At 47.2% G+C, this 18,406-nt stretch overlaps 1 protein-coding gene across 1 annotated transcript in view; it reads right to left on the bottom strand.

Annotated features, from left to right (window-relative positions):
- Window positions 1-10,144, bottom strand: part of ELOVL6 (ELOVL fatty acid elongase 6) — a 247,571-nt gene extending 237,427 nt beyond the window's left edge. Inside the window, exon 1 of the mRNA XM_086961607.1 lies at window positions 9,666-10,144. Within this exon, the coding sequence (XP_086817733.1) occupies window positions 9,666-9,754 (89 nt within the window). The 5' untranslated portion in view covers window positions 9,755-10,144. The remainder of the gene's footprint in view (window positions 1-9,665) is intronic.
- Window positions 10,145-18,406: the final 8,262 nt, after the last annotated feature.

The following is an 18,406-nucleotide window of genomic DNA, read 5'->3' as shown; positions in this document are numbered from 1 at the left end:
GGGCCCCCAGGGTGAAGGGGGGGTGGGGGTGCACGTGGGGGGTACCTATGGTACCCCCCTGCATTTGCATGCACAAAGCATCAGGCATCGCGCGGTGCCTGCCGCTTTGTGCATGCAAATGCAATGCATGCATTTTTAACATTGCGGCGGGTGCTGCTTCAAGCAGCACCCGCCACAATGTTAAAACTACAAGATGTGACCGCCAGGGTGGCGGTCACATCCTAATTGGCATGGAGGGACCGCCGCTGCCCTTGCAGACGGTCCCTCTACCTCGGGGGTAGCGGACGGACGCAGGTCCGTCCGCCATCCTAATGACCCCTGTGTTTGGTCGTGTTTTATGCTTCGTGGAGTTAGCTGTGAGAGGAGGCTGCTGGTCAGTCGGCTGTGATAACCTGGCGATCTTTAAAGAATCACACCTCCAAGTAGCTTCCGTTCTTTACAAGACAGCTGGAAAGCTAAGATTTCACATTCTGCTAAGGGGGAGTTGAGTTCAGTGGAACAAGTATAAATGTCTTTAAAACTTATGGCTGTGCCGCCTCCGGCACGGCCGGTTCTGTTGCATTTCAGGATCTTAGATCCTGGTGGCATTGCAAACGTGATTTCGGGTACTTTGAACTGTACCACAGTTGTTCCAGTAAGTATAACTGAATTTCCTCATTATGTTCTAATAAAGCTCTCATTAATCCCAAGAAGGCCAGGAAAGGGAGTTTAGCAGCCCAATTGCCTTTTCAATTTGTGCTGTTATACCTACAAATTAGCAGCCATAATCTCTTGGTTAAACACCAAGGACAAACATGTGGGAATCAGCACGTACACACTGACTCCTGCATGTTAGGCCACAAAAACCTTTAGTGGTGAGTATTTCCGCCTCCCTCATTTACAAATGCGCAGTATCAGTAACTCAAGGAACAGGGAAAAGGGAATTGTAAGGCCAAATTCCACTCAACTTGGAGTCCAAGCAAAGTCTAAACAATATCAGAGGGTTGGCCATGTGTGCTAAACATCCTTTACAACTCAAGTGTTACAAAGCATGCCATTACCCCACATTTTTTTACTCCGCAAAATATTTTACAACGCAGGGCTTTACACCTCAAACCATTACAACGCATTCCCCAAATTAAAGCCCTGGTGGAATTAGAATGGTAAATTGTGTTGTAATGGGGTATGCGTTGTAATAGATTGCATTGTAAAGGCCTGCGTTGTAAAAGATTTTTCGGAGTATAAAATGCGGGGTAAAAATGCAGGGTAATAGCATGCATGGTAAAGGCGTGCTGGGTAAAGTGTCCTATTCGCCATGTGTATTACCTGTTACCTTTGCAGTCTAAACAGAGTGATGAATGAATACAGATATTTTACTTGTGCTGATTTTAATAAAATGCCATGCAAATTATTTCCAAAGTTTCGGAGAAAACATTTGACTATAAAATTTATTTTGGGTAGAGGATGTAGCCTTACGGCTAGAGAGGTCGACCTCGAAGCTGGGGAACTAGGTTGGAGTCTCGGCAATGAAGCTCAACATCCTGTGATTCTGGGCAAATCACTTAATCTCCCCTGCCTAACAAAAATGAATGCATCCTTCTGTAACGAAACTGGTGCTACCCGATGTCTTGGGTCTAGTTCACGCTATATAAAACTCTAATAAAAAAATATATATATATATTTCCTAAAGATGCTCACAGTCTGGTACTTACTATAGAAAAAAGATGTGCTCTGATTAACAGGTGATGGGCTATTCAATAATGCTGCTGTGAAAGATTGGCACAATCTAGAGATGTGTTTTGTGTGGCCACGTCCTAAACCACAAGGAACTGATGGATAGGGCTCAAACAAAACCACCTGTCACCATACCGGAAGTAATGAGGGTTCCATCTCGCTTAGTTTAAATACTATGCATTACAATGAAATGTTATTAATTCAACAAGTGTCTTCACGTGTACCTAGCTACTTGGTTGAAGCATTTACCAAGAGGAGTAGCTGTCAAAAGTGCAAGAGGTGCAGTGGCACCGGGGTTCTTCAGTGTGGGGCGTGTTTATGGAGGGAGATCCTGCATATAATTATATCTGTTTCGACTACCCCACAAATGGAAGGGTGTATTTTTCTTGAATGCATTAAGGCTCAAAGTTCTCTTGGAACACCACTACCAGGACCACAACCATTCAGGGCACATCATGTATAAAAAAAATGACTGCCTCAAAAAGCAAACATTTAGTTCACAATGTCTTCCTAGTTTACCACCTTGCTTTGTCGCTATAGCATCGTGTAGTGACTTTACAACACACTAATCTCAAACTACAACTGACAAACGTCTAGGGCTTGAACACGTGTTACTGGTCTCCAGGACTCACCGCATGTATACACACCCTGTAGCTACTCATTAAATGTAAGAGGCACGCTATTGTTGCTTTTGTACCCATAACATTCAGAAATGTCTCCATAGCACTACACCATAGACAAGGGCAACAAAACACAAGATAGCACGGCTGTTTGTGGCACTTAATGGCCTTCCCTGAGCAGGGGTTTAATAGAACGCTTTGTTCACTTAGGATTTAAAAGGAATGACTTACTTTCAACATATTGAAATTACCATTGGTTACACTGCGACCGTGTGATCAAGATAATGTATAATCATTGTCAAAGGGATTGTTACTTTGAATTATCCCAACTGAAAGGGTCATTACAAAATACAGAGAACAAAACACAATTCAATTAAGCCATTGCAATGGTATGGTAAAAGAAACTGCCGTCCACAGAAAGATAGGAATGGTGTAAACAGACTACCAGAGCAGATCAGAAATCTAAGAGTCATTAACAGGCAGGGCGCAGCAGGTATCCCACAAGACTTGGGTGTGGAATGTGGACTGTGAACCAGAAAAACCCGCAGGGAGCCGAGACAGGTTTGGCAAGAACAGAAACAAGCAACACGCGTGAAAAGCAAACGAAAGGCATTTAAATTACAGGATCAAGTTATCATCTGAATTGGTCTTTGTGGGTAGAAACTAAAAAAAACACAACTCAAGACCAAGCAATCCCAGGCGTATTTGAAAGAAGTGTTGGTGGACAGTTCTAAACTGGCATAACTTATTTGCTGAAAGTTTCAAAAATGCCAATTAACCAAGCTTAAATGAAAAGAAACTGAAAAACGTAACAGGTTGTTTGATAAACCCGAAGGGAAGAAACACGCCTCATCAGTATGCAGAATGTCATTGGTGTGTAGTCTGGGGAGGAAGTGGTTTAGCATTGATGTGGCAGCAGTGTTGGTGCTTTGTACAGGATTTAATGTGCGGCAGCATAAACCAATGAAACCATCGGTTACTACCTATCTACTAGGAGAGAATATCCATACACTTGGTCACTGGGCACATTATGTGCAAGTTACAGAGCTCTCTCCATGCTTCAAGAATGTGCCGACAGCATGGACCAGGCCAAGAAAAAAACATGGTTGTAAGCAGAGTGCGTATGTAGATGCCTCCACTACAGAAGGACATCTTCTACAACTTCTTGCTGGTACAAACTCTAGAGTGCCCCTCCCCTCATCTCCCGTCCGTTCTCCCCCTAACCCCCCCCCCCCCTCCCACACACACACACACACCCACCCACGTGGTTGCAGACAGTGGGCACTGCGATTTGTTTTTGGGGACCAGGACTTATTTTCCATAAAATGATTTTGTCCCAAAGCAGGAGCCAGGATGGCGGAAAATGGAGAATGAAAGAAAAAAGAAGGAAGGACAACTGTGAAAAAGGGAGAAAAACGGGTATCGAAAACTGCAATAGTGAGAACAAGAGACATGACATGGATTTTAAACAAAAAAATCTCGGTATTTGGCACTCCTGACGTTTGGCTACTTCAGTGGCGGGCTCCTTTAAAAAACAAAAAAAAAGGAAGTGACCTGTGCCCCTGCAATTGTGCAAACTAAATATCCACTACACTCGTTTTTATGAAAATCCTTTAGCTAAATAAAATAAATCTAGGCTTCGGATATGCTCAAAACAATTATTCCTAACATATGTTATTTTAAGTCTTGCTAGGCCACACAGGTTGTTCATAGTTACAAAACTGCTCAATTACAGTTGCTTTCTGCCCTATCTCTTTTGGACCAGAAGGAAGCCTTGACACTGATCGTGGCCTTTCTTTGCTTTTCACTAAAACGATTGAACCGGAAGTGAACAGTTATTACCAAGTAACTCGGTAATTTCCGGTTCCGATGCACCCAATATTTTCCCTCTCCTCCCAATGTTTCCCTTGGAGTTTTCAGCTGTTTTGAACAGTTCAAGGAAACAAGACAGGTGGTTCAGCGGACCTGATGATTTCTGAAAGGACCGGTAACAGGAATAATGGCCACATTGGAATTTGTGTGACCCTGGTAAGGAGGTCCTTAGAATCAAATTTGCATTACAAGTTATATATTCTAGCCCTAAACGTATTTTAATACAATTTTATTTGGAATATTTTTAGCCAACATCTTTGTTATCTTCACTGTAGCTTCCTCGAACCTTTTTAGTGTTGTTGTTGAGGAATTTAAAACGTTTTTTTGTGTTTTCTTAATATTTATCCATCATTGTGGCCATCTTCTCATCTTTTCAGCTAGGCTTTACTGTCAGATGTTTTTCTGTGAGCTTATATATTCTAGCCCTAAACGTATTTTAATACAATTTTATTTGGAATATTTTTAGCCAACATCTTTTTTATCTTCACTGTAGCTTCCTCGAACCTTTTTAGTGTTGTTGAGGAATTTAAAAAGTTTTTTTGTGTTTTCTTAATATTTATCCATCATTGTGGCCATCTTCGCATCTTTTCAGCTAGGCTTTACTGTCAGATGTTTTTCTGTGAGCGTATATCCACTCATCTGATGGTGTGCTCAGTTTATTATGTACAGCTTAGGTACAAATATAAATGAACATATCCACAGGTAGCTTGATTGTTTTTCAATGGCGTAGATTTAATTCAATTCCGATTGGTGGGACGGGAGCTCCTTTGATTCTATATGGCGTTTTACTTCTGCTCTAGAACCTACATTTTAAGCCACGTGGCCATGGAAGTGTGTGAAAGGAGATATAAATTATCTTCTACTTCCTGGTTTCCATAGTTCTACATATTGAACTATGCCTCCCAACTGTAACAAAGGTTCCGGCAATGTTTAACAGCAACAAGGGTTTGGCTGCCTTAAAAGTGAAGTGAATCATAAAGGGAGGGGACTAGTATTACAACTATACCATACTTTATCTGAATACACATTGGGACAGAAATGTTGCGCTTAAGTTAAATCATTATTTAAAGTTACTGCAACAGGCATGCTTACAAGAATGGTAGTGATTGTTAGACGTATGTTTTTTGTAACAGACTTTGCAAAAAGTATCAAAATATCCGATTAACATGGATATCAGTGTAACTGGGCTACACCAGTGCCCTGCATTGAATCCAATACTAAAAATCGAGCTGTGCTGAATACATGCTCAGTTGTATCACAAATACATGGACACCTTAGGCTTTTTCGTTACAGGGTGCCACAGTCTTGTACAATAAGTTACAAAATGGGAAAATGCAATGGGGCCACTGGATTTCAGCTGAGCCCTCACTTCGCAAGTGCACTGATGAAAAGGGTCATCACACTGTAGGAGAACCATTGATAACTCAAGTTTGATTTGACGGTCCTAAAAGATACTGAAGGCAATGCACAGATGTTTTCTTTTACAAAGTTTGCAACAGACAAACAAGAACCTTTCTGCTTTATGTTTGTGACACTAACTTTAGAACTAAGGTGTTGGAACTTTCTAGAAATCATATAAAAAGGTATGTGAGGGCATTGGTTAATGCTAAGAATGTCTAGTCGTCAAACCAGGAAGCTTAACTTCACTAACAAATCAACATCTACAAATTGTGAAAGGTACTATAAAAGGCCTCCACAAACTATGGGATGCCTCGTGAATGTTATTTCTTGATGGTATGCTTAGAAATAAAAGCATGCAAAACAAAACAGTGACCACAAGCTTGCCTGCCGTGCAAAACTCAACTATCAGCAGAATCCTATGACTTACAGGATAGACCTTGAAAAACATCTGTGGAAGAACCACAGGCGGGTACATCCACTTTAGCTACTACCTGTCATTCTATATATACCAGAAAAGGTAATGGGATGGTCCAAAAAGGGCCAAGTGGGGAATGCTATTTAATTGTACTAGCAATTAATAGTGTTTCATTATACCTATATTGTACAACAAGCAGGAGGATACAAGTCAGATAGTAAATTTGTTTTCTGTTTATTAAGGCGAATTGCTGCTGAAGGCACAGACGTGCTTTACAAACGTCTGCTCTATCTCATTTTATCTCTTTCTGTATGCAGTATTTTTTATGTTGTACGATAAGCTCGAAATGATTTTAACGTGTTTTCCTTTTGGATGTGATGCTCTGTAATGAATTGGTGCTAAGGTTTTGTGATGGTTTAAATTAATCTTGCAATAAAGATGTACTTACTCGTCAAACCTGAATATTTCTTCTGTGGAGCATCTCAGGGTTCAGACCAGACCCTCCCTTTCAATGTTTATTGAAGACTCTTCGAGAGTCTAATACAATGGAAGGAATGGGCAACTTTCCTACTTGCAAACAACACTTGGCTCCTCCTACCAAATTAGCATATGGGAGTCAAATGTAATGACCAGATCTCTTATGGGTAAGGCCTGATGGATGGGTCAGAACTAGACACGCCTAAACCTAGAAACAATGGAGTACAATTCAGTGGAATGGAACGGGGCCGAGGAAGAGTGCTTTGATGTAAGCTTACCTGGGGGCAAAGTGTCAAAAACATAAGAGTTTGACTGCACGAAGAACCCTCCAGAGGGTCTCTGATAAATAGAGACATCAGAATAAATTAATGCAACTACAAATGCTACAAAAATATAAAACACCTACAGGGAAATTTCTACAGGCTTATCTGTTAAACATGACTTAGGTAATTCTGTCTTCGTAGACTGATGAAGACACAGGGCTTTCAAAGTGGACATTACAATATTCAATATAGATGTAGGACACAAGAAATGTGACCAAACCAGCCCTGTTAATCAAGCCACCAATGAAGCTACGCGCTTTCTCTTGCGCTACAATCAATACTTTGCACTTTCCCTATATCCTTGAACTCCTTTGAACATTCAAAAGCATATCTCCCTTTGGTGACCTTCATAAATATTTTGGTGGTCTCAAAGCAGACAACTAAGGGCAGATGCTCAACACAATAACCTGACGTCCAAACATGGCACTATGTGACACATTTTCACTATCACTCCAGAGGTGGACTGAAGTCAGTGAGAGGTGTGGATCAGTCGTTCAGCCTGATTAGTAGCTTACGGCATGAGCAGGGTGAGGGAGCCAGTTCTGCGGCTTCCGACACACCCTCTCGCCTGTGGGTGTGAACCAGCGAGACGTGCATTCACAGGGTGGCCACGAAAAGCATGCCTTGTGATCTAAAGCTCTCACAAGAACCACAACTGAAGCAATCACAAATACTAACTATGAAAAAGTAATATGTTGCTATGTTCTAGGAGTCCACACTACACAATCATACTGAAAATTAATACTTGTGCATTGGCACGACACAGTTGCCTCTGCTGCTAGAGACAAGGAAAGTTATTCAAGTTTCAGGAAGCAATAGAGACAACTTTTTTTAGAGTTCCTTGAGCATTGATAAATGAAATTCAGAAAACAAACAGTCATTGGTTTACGGGGGATCTTTTGATCACTCAACATTATATCCGTTTTATTTTCCCTACCTGAGGCACTAAATGAATTTTAAAAAAATACAGTTTCCATTTAAAGGTATGGACTGGGCCTTGTTGCAAGGTGCCAACGCTCTTAAGGCGGGTGCGTATTACCTGAAAAAAACACTTGGATTCTGCGTCCTGGGCAATACAAGTCAAGTAATTACTACAAATATACAGGCAGCATCTCTTCCACTTGTCTTGTCTACATGAATTGGATTGATTTGTTTTACACTTGTTTTGCTGATGTTCCTCGTATATATTTAACTATAGCCATCGTGCCCAGTCAGCCAAGCAGGGCTTTGTCAATATATTAATAAAATATCAAAACAGTAGCACATGCGCACAATAGCTGACGTCATTAAGTCTGGGAAGAGTTCCCTGAGATCATAAGAGGGTACACGGTAGCTATACATCTCGCTGACCTTGACCCTACGTGACCTTGACATTAAAGAAACGACCTCCCATGACCATGAAATTGATCCAAGTGTCGCACACGAGGCATTTTTTTGTATTACGTTTGAATCAGTGCATTTACTATGTGTAAATTATCGATATCAGCGGATCACCCCGGTACCTACTTAAATGGGCGCCATCACACACGAGAGGGGAGCTATCTGTGACATATTTTGCCACGGGCTGGCCCTTCCTGGTAGTGCAGAGAAGAGAGCAGCCCGGAAGAGAGTTGTAAGCTGCTTTCCAGCAAAATTCATTAGAGGGCATGGCAGGGGAGGCAGCAAAATATAAGCAGCAAGGACACGGTGCTATAGACATTGTATGTCACTGGAAGCAGAAAGCGCCCAGTCGACACGGACAAGGACTCTTGGCGCGGATCCAGATTCACTGGGGGTGGCCACGTGCAAGTGATCATTCAGGAAAAGGCACGACTTCGTTGCAAACAGGGAAGGGGGTAAAGGTGACGAGGTAAAGATGTGTGCATGTATGTGGGTAGGTATGTTTGTATGGGGAGCAGGGTGGAAATTCGGGCTGTGAGAATAGGGACACGAGTAGACCCTGTGTAATTAGAGGAAGGCGAGATAGAAGGGGTGCTGAGGGATGGGAAATAGAGTCAGGAGAGGAACCTATGTTGACAGAGGATGGGGCTGGGGACAGGGTTGGGAGAGAGCTGGGGACAGGAGAAGGTGGGGTTGGGTACAGCCAGGTGAGAAAGCCCCGGACCGAAGGGAGTGAGGACGCGGAAGTAGACAGGGGCAGAAACGAATGAGGGGTACATCGGGACAAAGCACAGGAGGAGAAGGTAAAGGACAAGACGCGGAACGGGGGTAGGGTGGTTGAGAGGACAGAAGCAGATATAGTGGATGAGGTGAGGGCGGGAAAAAAGCAGAGGAGCGAGTGAGAGAGAGGGGAGTAGAGACAATGCTACGATGATGGAGCAGCCTGAGTGGCAGGGCAGGGAGGGTGGTGTCTGGAGAGCAGGGCATGCGGCAGTGTGCACTGAGGGGGCTTCACTGCAGGAGAGCTCGGGAGGAAGAGAGCGGGCTCATTCAGCGCTAGCCATGAATGGCCGAGCAGATGTGACGCGAGATGCTGACAGGGCCGGTGCTAGTGTGTGCCAGCGCCGGGCACGGCCAGGCGGGCCAACGCGGTGGCACCATGAGGCAGCTCAGACAGGGCGGGCGTGGGGCTGTCAATACAGCGCTGCTCCGGGTCTGTGGCCACAGCAGGCCCCACATAGCACGGGCACTGCCCTCAAGGACTCCGGTGCGATATGCCCCCCTCCCCTCCTCCCCAGATTGACGCTGCCATCCCCGGACCTTTCATTCATTCTTTTCCAAGACGCCTTCTGGAGATCGCTTCTCCCGCATCACTGCAGCTTGGCACCGGCGCGCATGCAGCCAGTGGCCCTGGTCACAGCCCTGAGCCACCCCCACACCTTGCCCACCCCACCCGGCACCTACCAGTTCTCCTGCATCCACTGGATGGCTTCATTCTCGTTGAACTGCTTCTCAAATTCGTACTCTTGCAAAGTGAGACCGGACATGTTCATCTGGCCGGCGTTGGGGGGTGATGCCGGGCTCTAGGTGTGAAGGAGGACGGTGCTGGGTCGGGATGCACCTGGCGCCCCCACCTTCAGGCGCACGCACTCACGCACACACTCATACACGCACACGTGCACACACATACACATCCACACACATACAGCGCGCCCCTCTCACCGCACACGATTCCGCGCCCTCTCTATCCGTCAGCTGTACCCTTGATTTAGCATCGCTTCCCTCCTCCTCCTCACGCTAGCCTCCCTCTGCCTTTTTCTCCAGCGCTCTCTCCTCCCCGTTTCTACATCCACCCCAGGAGGCGCCGGATTCGCTGCGGTCCTAAAGCCTTTACCTCTGGTGACCAACAGACTCGCCCCGCGGGAGAAGAGCAGGGCGGGACTAACCCTCAGCCTCTAACTCCTTTACCTCCCCACCCTCACACACCCAATGTGGGTCAAGAACCACCCATCACCACATATGCTAATTAAATGTCACACACACAGCACATACTAGCCAGGCCCAGCGGGGCCACCTTAAACCGCAGGCAGGTTCCTTATAGTAATGTATATGACATTGGTTTCACATCAGGCACGGTTCTAGCGGGTGGGCCGGGTGAGCCAGGCCCACCCAAAGATGAGCCTGGTGTGGTATCTCCCACCTGCAATTCCCCCCGGCGGCTCCGCGTGTAATGGAGCTGCTCGCGGTGACATCACTTTGGAATGTCACCGCGACCAGCGTTCCAAGGCGAGCGCCGGGGCGAGTGCGAGGTGAAGCTGACGAGGAGGAGGCTGTGGCTGAGGTCATAGGGTCGACCACTATTCTTAATAAATGCTCAATGGTTATACCCCTAAGCTTCTTTCGTGATCTTTGGCCATCACTACACCTGGCCCACCCAAACAGGAGCCTTGGCCCTCGCAGTGAGGGCTTGAAGGCAGGCGTGCAACGCACAGGTCGTGTGTGTCAGCCCGGGGAGACAGCTTCCCGGGCGCACACACACACAGACAGTTTTCACAGCCGCACCAAAGTACTTAACAGGTCTTTAAAAGACCATTTACATGTTAAGGAGGCTTTGTTTAGTTTTTTACCCCTTCATCTCTGCATGGTAAAAGGGGACAAATCTTTTCTTTGACAAAGGTAACCTTTGGTAACCTTTGCCTATGGCCCTGCTGCGTTGATATTTCTTTTTCTGTGCAGCACAGGGGAAAAGTGTTCTGTTTATTCCTAGTCACCCCCTGACCCCTGCAGCTACTTATCACATAAGGCTGTGACACAAAGTATGACTAATGGAGTTGGTAAGAGAATGTGTTACAAAAAATGTTCTTTTTAAAATCTGACAGCCCCAGCAGGACACATACTTCGTATGTGCTTCATTTAAACAGTTTTTATCATTTCATCATAGCCGATGCTGGTCCACAATAAAGCAATACAAAATGCCCAGATAAAGCTGGTGATTAATGATCCTGCTTTAGAGCAATCGTTTGTTAGTATTTTTTACATGCAGATGCACTGTATTTTATGTGGATAGCTCAGTGGGTTACTGCCTTTGTCACAGAGATCCTTGTGTTACTTCAGAAGTTACAATCCTAACAAAAGGCAGTGAACAATGAACTGCCACATAAGAGCTGCAAACAAACATGAATGGTATGATCAGAACTTCGCTTTTTTTATTTTGTGACATACTTAGAACTTCCCAAGGCTTTTCATTATTCTAGTGTTGCTAAAATGAGTATGTTTGGACAGATATACATTTTTATCAGTAAAGCTGACCCCCATGGAATACTCTTTAAATCCTAAGGTTGTGTTTCCCCAGATCAAACTCTCTTAAAATATACTGCCCACCAGAATGGATGACATATGATTCCTACACCATGTAATCCTCATTGGCTTATGTGACATTCCATGTAGACTGATTTACATACTTGTATGATTCATTGTCTCTGTAAGTGTGTGCGTGGTGTAAAGTACTGACACACACTACATTGATATGAGCAGCGCTATACAACAAATTAAATGCATATGAGAGAGGGGATACGTAAACATGAGGGGCGCTGGTGGAGGGTGTCAGTGAGGGAATCTGAGGAGGTGGTAGTGGGAGGGGCTATGGAGTGATGAGGGGCACTGTTGGAGGGTGGCTGTGAGGGAATCCAAGGAAGAGTTCATGGGGTGGAGGGAGGAGCTAGGGAGAGATGAGGGGCACTGATGGAGGGTGGTAGTGAGGGAGTCTGAGGAGGAGGCATGAGGGGATGGGCTACAGAGAGATGAGGGGCACTGATGGAGGGTGGTAGTGAGGGAGTCTGAGGAAGAGGTCATGAGGGGATGGGCTACAGAGAGATGAGGGCCACTGATGGAGGGTGGCAGTGAGGGAGTCTGATGAGGAGGTCATGAGGGGGAGGGGCTACAGAGAGACTGGGGCACTGGGGAGGGTGGCAGTGAGGGAATCCGAGGAGGAGGTCATAAAGGGGAGGGGCTATGGAGAGATGAGGGGCACTTGTGGCGTGTGGCAGTGACGGAATCCGAGGAAGAGGTCAATAGGGGGGCCAATGATGGATGAGGTACACTGTTGGAAGGTGGTAGTAAAGGTATTTACGGTGAAAGAGGTTTTTGGTGCAGCGCCAAAAAAGACTTTTGCACCAGCGCTGAAGCCTGCCCTGTCATGGCCTTTCTGTTTTTGTTTATTTAATTAGCAGTCAGGCCATAAGGGCCACTGTGGAACATACTTTAAAGTGCGTGCTAATTACATTTATTGCTCTATTCAATGTTTTAAGTATGAAGGTGATTTTACTAATGTTTTTACCGGGAGATGGTGCCTGATATGGGGCGGGGCCCAAGGTCATCTGTGAGATAAGGGGCACTGGAGAGGAATAGTGACTAATCAAGCTTGTAAGGGAGTGCGTTGAAAAGTCCATGGTCAGGTGGAGGTAGTAATGAAGAGGGTTTCTCCCTGAAGGCTCGCACAAAGGGAGCCCGAGAAGTGTCACTTGCCTGATACTCCCACCTCAGAAACCTCCTCTTCCCATCAAAGGAACATTACATGGAAAAAACACTTTTTGTGAGTGATAATATTAAAAAGAGATTTTGAAAAGAGTGAGTTTTACTGGGCCTTGTAAGAATAAGAAGAGATAAAGGAGGGCCCTTAAGCAGGCCTGCCTAGACACATATGCGACAAATCGAGCCCGCCGTGGCCCACCCAAATGCGTCCTTGTCCCACCCAATTAAAAATTCCTGGAGCCGGGCCTGTTTCACATAGATGATAAGCGTCGGGGCTGCAGAATCCTAAAGTCTCTAGCTTTGGCTGCGATTCGTACACATTGAAATCAAGCCCAGCCTCACTCTTGATCAGTTCTGAAGGCCCCCTTGACTTTAATGGAGTCTCACTCCTGGTAATCAGCCTTTTCCCTTAAATAAAGACTTTTTGTTGCAATTCCTTAGTATCACGCTTCTGTGGGGTTTAAACCTAGAGATACATGTGGTTATTTGGTAATTTGCTGGGATTAGGAGTCAGAACATCTGCTTCCTGAGGCAAAAAAGGCATATCACTCACACATCACTCCCTATCCCTCCCAGCCTTCAGTGAATCACCTTGTGAGAATTACGACCGATTTCCCCTTCAGCTTTACCGCCCTTTCATAACATACACTCCTAATGTGACATGGAGGCCATGTGCATTCCAAAGGGAAACCCTTTCTCAATATATCAATGACCCTTATTAGGGCTGTGTGGGTCCAAGCATCACTCCTTCAGCGATGGCCCATGCAGGTAAGAGCAGTGGGGTGGTGGGGCCGGGTGGGGGGGATTTAGACGGACGATGACGAGGGTAAATTAAATAAATAAATCATTTTGCCTCATCATTGTCCATCGACATCACCCCCCACCCCCCATATCCGTCCGCACAGCTCATACCTGCACGGGCTGCAGCTGCACTCCTTGCATTACTAAAATGGAGGGAATCCTCCCTCGCTTTTACTAGACCTGGGCAGTAAACTCCATTCCACTCACGGAGTTTGCAGAGTTTTTCCTGCTCCATCCTCTCAGCAGAGCTCGGAGTTCCGAAAAACGCGACAGAGTGGCGCGGAGCTGAGATTTTCCTCTCTCGCCTCCTGACAAGATTTGTAAGCGACAGGTTGTTACTGCTTGCATTAAGAAACCTGCTCATCATGTTAAGGAAGCTGCAGCTCGAGTAGAACATCTAATCAAGTGGCAGAAAGAAGCTGTGCCATCTTGCTCTGCGAGCAGGGCAGTTAGTGCTAGTTTTAAAGCATGGGACAAACCCTTGGCACTTAAAATCAGTGCAAATTACCCAACTCCACAACTTGTGGAGCTCCATGGAGCCTGTAGAGATTTATTGTCACTTCAAACTCTACACAGGCCTAGCTTTTGCAAGGGAAATTTAATTGATTGTTGATTTAGCTTGTATGAATAGCTTTTAGTGTGTGTGTGTTGCACCACTGCTCTACACAGGATTACAAAACTGATTTATTTAGAAACCAACAGCAGGTTACTAGAACATGGCCTCCCATACTAAGCGGGCCTTTTCCGCACCCTCAAAAACAATTGGACATTGAGGCCATAAGGCCACGTGTCAAGTTACATAACCTAGAGAAAGCTATCTACAAGTCTGGGCTGAGCTCCCAGCTCGTTATCTCTCTGTAGGTATACTAAAAAAATATCCACAATGTTATGAGGCACTTGGACATTGAGCTTAGAAGGGCTGTGTCGGACTGGCCAGTGTGGTACTCTGACACTGCCTTGGCATGCCCCTTCTACAGTGTTGAAAGGCCGGTCAGGCACTGTCACTCTGGTGCTGCCGGATGAGCAGACTTGAAAAGGTCAGTGTGAAGTCCATTTTTTTGGTCCCATGGGCTTCTCACAAGACTGAAACAATATCCCACACACCGGCCCTTTCCAGTCAGCTCATCTGGCAGTGCAAGAGCCATTCAGTTTCTGACAGGGCAGTCCAACAGTGTAGAAGGGGCTACTTCCATTCCAAATGCTCTGGTGGTGGGAATGTGGACACAAAAGTGACTAAATGAATATATACTAATACCCCCAGGCCAAAATAATTGTAAAAGGGAAGGGGGTTCACACGGCCCCCCTCCCTGAACTATTAAAGGCCCGGGGAGCCAACCTCTGGGCTGAAATTTGCATAAAGGGGAGGGGGGCTTTGCATCCCCTCTTTCCTAGCCTCTAGGGACCCTGGCGGACCCCACTCCAAGGGCAGATTTCAAAAATAAAGGAGAGGGTTCTAAAGGCCTCTGGGAGCCCCTTCCCTTGGCAGGAATGAGTAAAAATGGGGAACGGATCCACAAGGTCCCCTCCCCAAGCCATTAAAGGCCCTGGGGAGCCCACCTCCTGGGTCAATTACTTTAATTAAGCGGCGGGGCTGTGCGGCCACCCCTCCCTGTACCATTAATGGACCCGGAGACCCCTTCTCCTAAAACCGGCTCAAGAGCTATGTCACAGGGAGCCCACACCTGGACATAATGTTTATACCTGCATAGGCAAGGATACCTGTGTTTGCTTCCTCTTTTCAGGAGCATTTATTAATCTGCTGCTAAGCGAGAACAAACACAAAATCTGCTCCTAGCAGGCGAGACCTTAAAAATTCTCCTGCTGGTTGGGAGCAGACTTTTGATCCGTTACCCTGCCCACACTGACGCGGGCAGGAAACAGATAAAAATATTGCTCCATCCTGGAGGGAGCAGCATAAGAAGCTGCTCCCTGCAGGCTGGAGCAGTGCCGGCTCCTACAGCATACGGGAAGCCGGCTGGGGTCGTGGGTGCCCTGGGGTTCCCTTCATGGCCCCCAACAAGTGTATGGTCGGCGCCCTGGGTGGGTACCTGGTCACCCACATTCAATAGAGAAAGCCCCTGAGGATGGGGTCCCAGAGGCTCGAAAAGCGATGGGGAGGTGTGCAGTGCACCTCCCCCTTTAATTTTAGTAGTGCCCTGGGGAATGGGGTGTCCACACTCTAGCAAGGCTCAGGGAGGGTACTATATGCCCCCTCCACTATAATTAAAAAAAATGAGCCCTGTGGGATGGGGTCCACAGGGCTTTATAAGGCTCGAGAAGGAGGGTCACGCGGCCGCCTCCCCTTTATTTAAAAAACCTGGCCCTAGAGGACTCAGGGAGGAGGGCCACCTAGCCCCTCCTTTCATTAAAACATGCCCGGGGGGATGGGGTTCTAAGGGCCTAAAAAAAGCTCGGGGAAGGGGCCACACAGGCTCTCTCCCCTTTAATAAAAAACAAATACCCTGGTGAATGGGGTCCCCAGGTAGCGGTGGTTCCAACACTGGAGCGGAGGATCATCACCTCCAGCCACTCCTGCAGAAAGAGTGAAAAATAAAATGGTAATAAATGATTTTATTACCATTTTATTTTAAACTCTCTGCCAAATGGAGTGTGGGGGGGGGGGGGTGGCCATTGTATCATTGCTGTCAAATGATGTAGGTTTGGGCGGCTACCTTGCTACGATCAAACCGACAAGCACAATTCAAATTCTCCAACCCAGCTGTCTTAGAGAGGGGTGTTTGTACTGGAGATTATTATTACTATTTGGAATCTTGTATAGCGCACGGTTACCCTCGGGCATCCCAGCGCTCGTTCATGACTCAAGGGAATGGAGCTAAGAAGACAGCATTAAGCGGGGAACAGGTGAGTCTTGAGTAGCTTTCGGAACCGAATAGTACCAGTCTCTATCCGTAAATTCAAAGGCAGCGCATTCCATAACTTGGCTGCGTTCACCGAGAATCTTCTACCGCCTGTCCGGGCTCTTTTCACTCTGGCCACTTGTAACAAAGATTTGTGGTCAGAGCGTAGGGCTCTAGTAGCCTTGTAAGGGAGCACCATATTATCCAAGATGGGAGGACCCTTCCCCCGCAGGATTTTATGAGCCGTACAGAGAGATTTAAATTTTATCCTCTCCCGTACCGGAAGCCAATGCAATGCTCTTAATGCCGGTTTTGCTGACTGTCTCCTTGGAATATTCATCAGCAGCCTTGCTGCTGCATTCTGCACTTGTTGGCGTTTATTGAGCGTTGCTTCCGGAGCGCCCAAAAAAAGTGCATTGCTGTAATCCAACCTCGAGACAATCAGCCCCTGGATAAGAAGTTTCCTGGAGGTCGGAGGGAGAAGGGGTAAAATCTTACGGGCTGATCGGAGCAGAGCAAAACAGACTCCGGCAGTTTTTTTTGCATGGGTCTTGAAAGACAGGTCTTGTTCAAGCCACACACCCAGGCTTTTGATCTCCTTTTTGGGGCTTGGAGAATCGCCAAGACAACTCGGACAGCTGCCTGGCGGCAACGATGGCCCCACATGTTCCAGCAACATCAGCTCTGTTTTAGAGCCATTCAGTTTTAATGCTGAATTGCCCATCCAAGTGTACACCTTGGACAAGCAGGAGTGCAACAGGTCCGGATGATCCACCAATTGGGAAAGGGCCACCACCAACTGGGTATCATCAGCGTAGCTGATAATTTTGATACCCAGTGGTGCCACCACATCCTCCAATGGTGCCATATAGACATTAAACAATGTGGGGCTCAGGGAGGAGCCCTGAGGCACACCACATTGAAGGGGGATGGGGGCAGATTGTGCACTACCTTCCCAGACTTGGTAGGTTCGTTGGTGCAGAAATGACGCGAGCCACTTCAAGGCCATTCCAGTCAGGCCTACCTCTGACAGTCGTTGGAGCAACACCTGATGGTTTACGGTGTCAAAAGCCGCACTAAGGTCCAGGAGGATCACTGCCACCGATCCTCCTGAATCCAGAATGCTCCTGGCTTCTTCCACGACTGCCAGAAGGGCGGTATCAGTGCCTTGGCCCGGTGTTGGACAGGCCACATGAAGGGCCGCTCTCCCCCGGCCCAACCAGGCCCGAGCCCGGTCACACAGGTACCACACACCACCATTACACGTCCTCCGTCCCCTCAGGGACCCCTACCCTTGAACATGTCGACCTCGTGGGCCCGATCCACTGCCGGCCTGCGCGCCATCCTGGGCGCCATCTTGGACACTCCACCACGAGGCCGCCCGGCCCCCGATCGACCTCAACCCTGGGCCTGGCCAGGCCTCAGACATCCCGGCACCACCATCCACCCAGGAGGTGAGCGGGCTACTTGGCAAGTCAATGGGAGAAAGAGGTGTCGATGGCTCTCCCCCGCCAAGTGCCGCTCGCCCATCGCCTCCCCGGGCGCTGGCTCCACTCCCCTGCTGGGTGTCTGGACTCCCTCATCCCGGACCTCCCGACCTCCAAGTGCGAGGGTCCGGACATCAAAGAACACCAGCCCTATAACTGGGGCAGCTCCAGAGCAGGAAGGCAGTTGTATCTTGGAGTCGAGAGACGTAAAGAGGAACTCATCCTGGACGGACTACTGGCGCTGCCATAGCTCTGTCCTGTGCACCATCGTCCTGCCTGTTGGCGCTGCCACAGCCGTCGTAACCTTCATCCTTCATCGTCGTCGGGATCTGCTGGCGTGGCCGCGGACCGTTGTAACCGTCATCTTCTACCGGGACCTGCAGGCTCCGCCGCGGACCGTCGTCCTTCCTTCATCCATCTCGGGACCTGCTTGGCTCCTCCACGGCCCGATCATCTAGAACGCCGAGCTCGAGGATTGAGAGCTATTTTGTACTCATTGGTAACTAAGACTGTCCCGCTACCCCTTTCC

This window comes from Lissotriton vulgaris, chromosome 3_1 (genome assembly GCF_964263255.1).
Source record: "Lissotriton vulgaris chromosome 3_1, aLisVul1.2, whole genome shotgun sequence".
In the NCBI taxonomy this organism is placed as follows: Eukaryota; Metazoa; Chordata; class Amphibia; order Caudata; family Salamandridae; genus Lissotriton; species Lissotriton vulgaris.
This window is presented reverse-complemented; position numbering and strand designations above follow the sequence as displayed.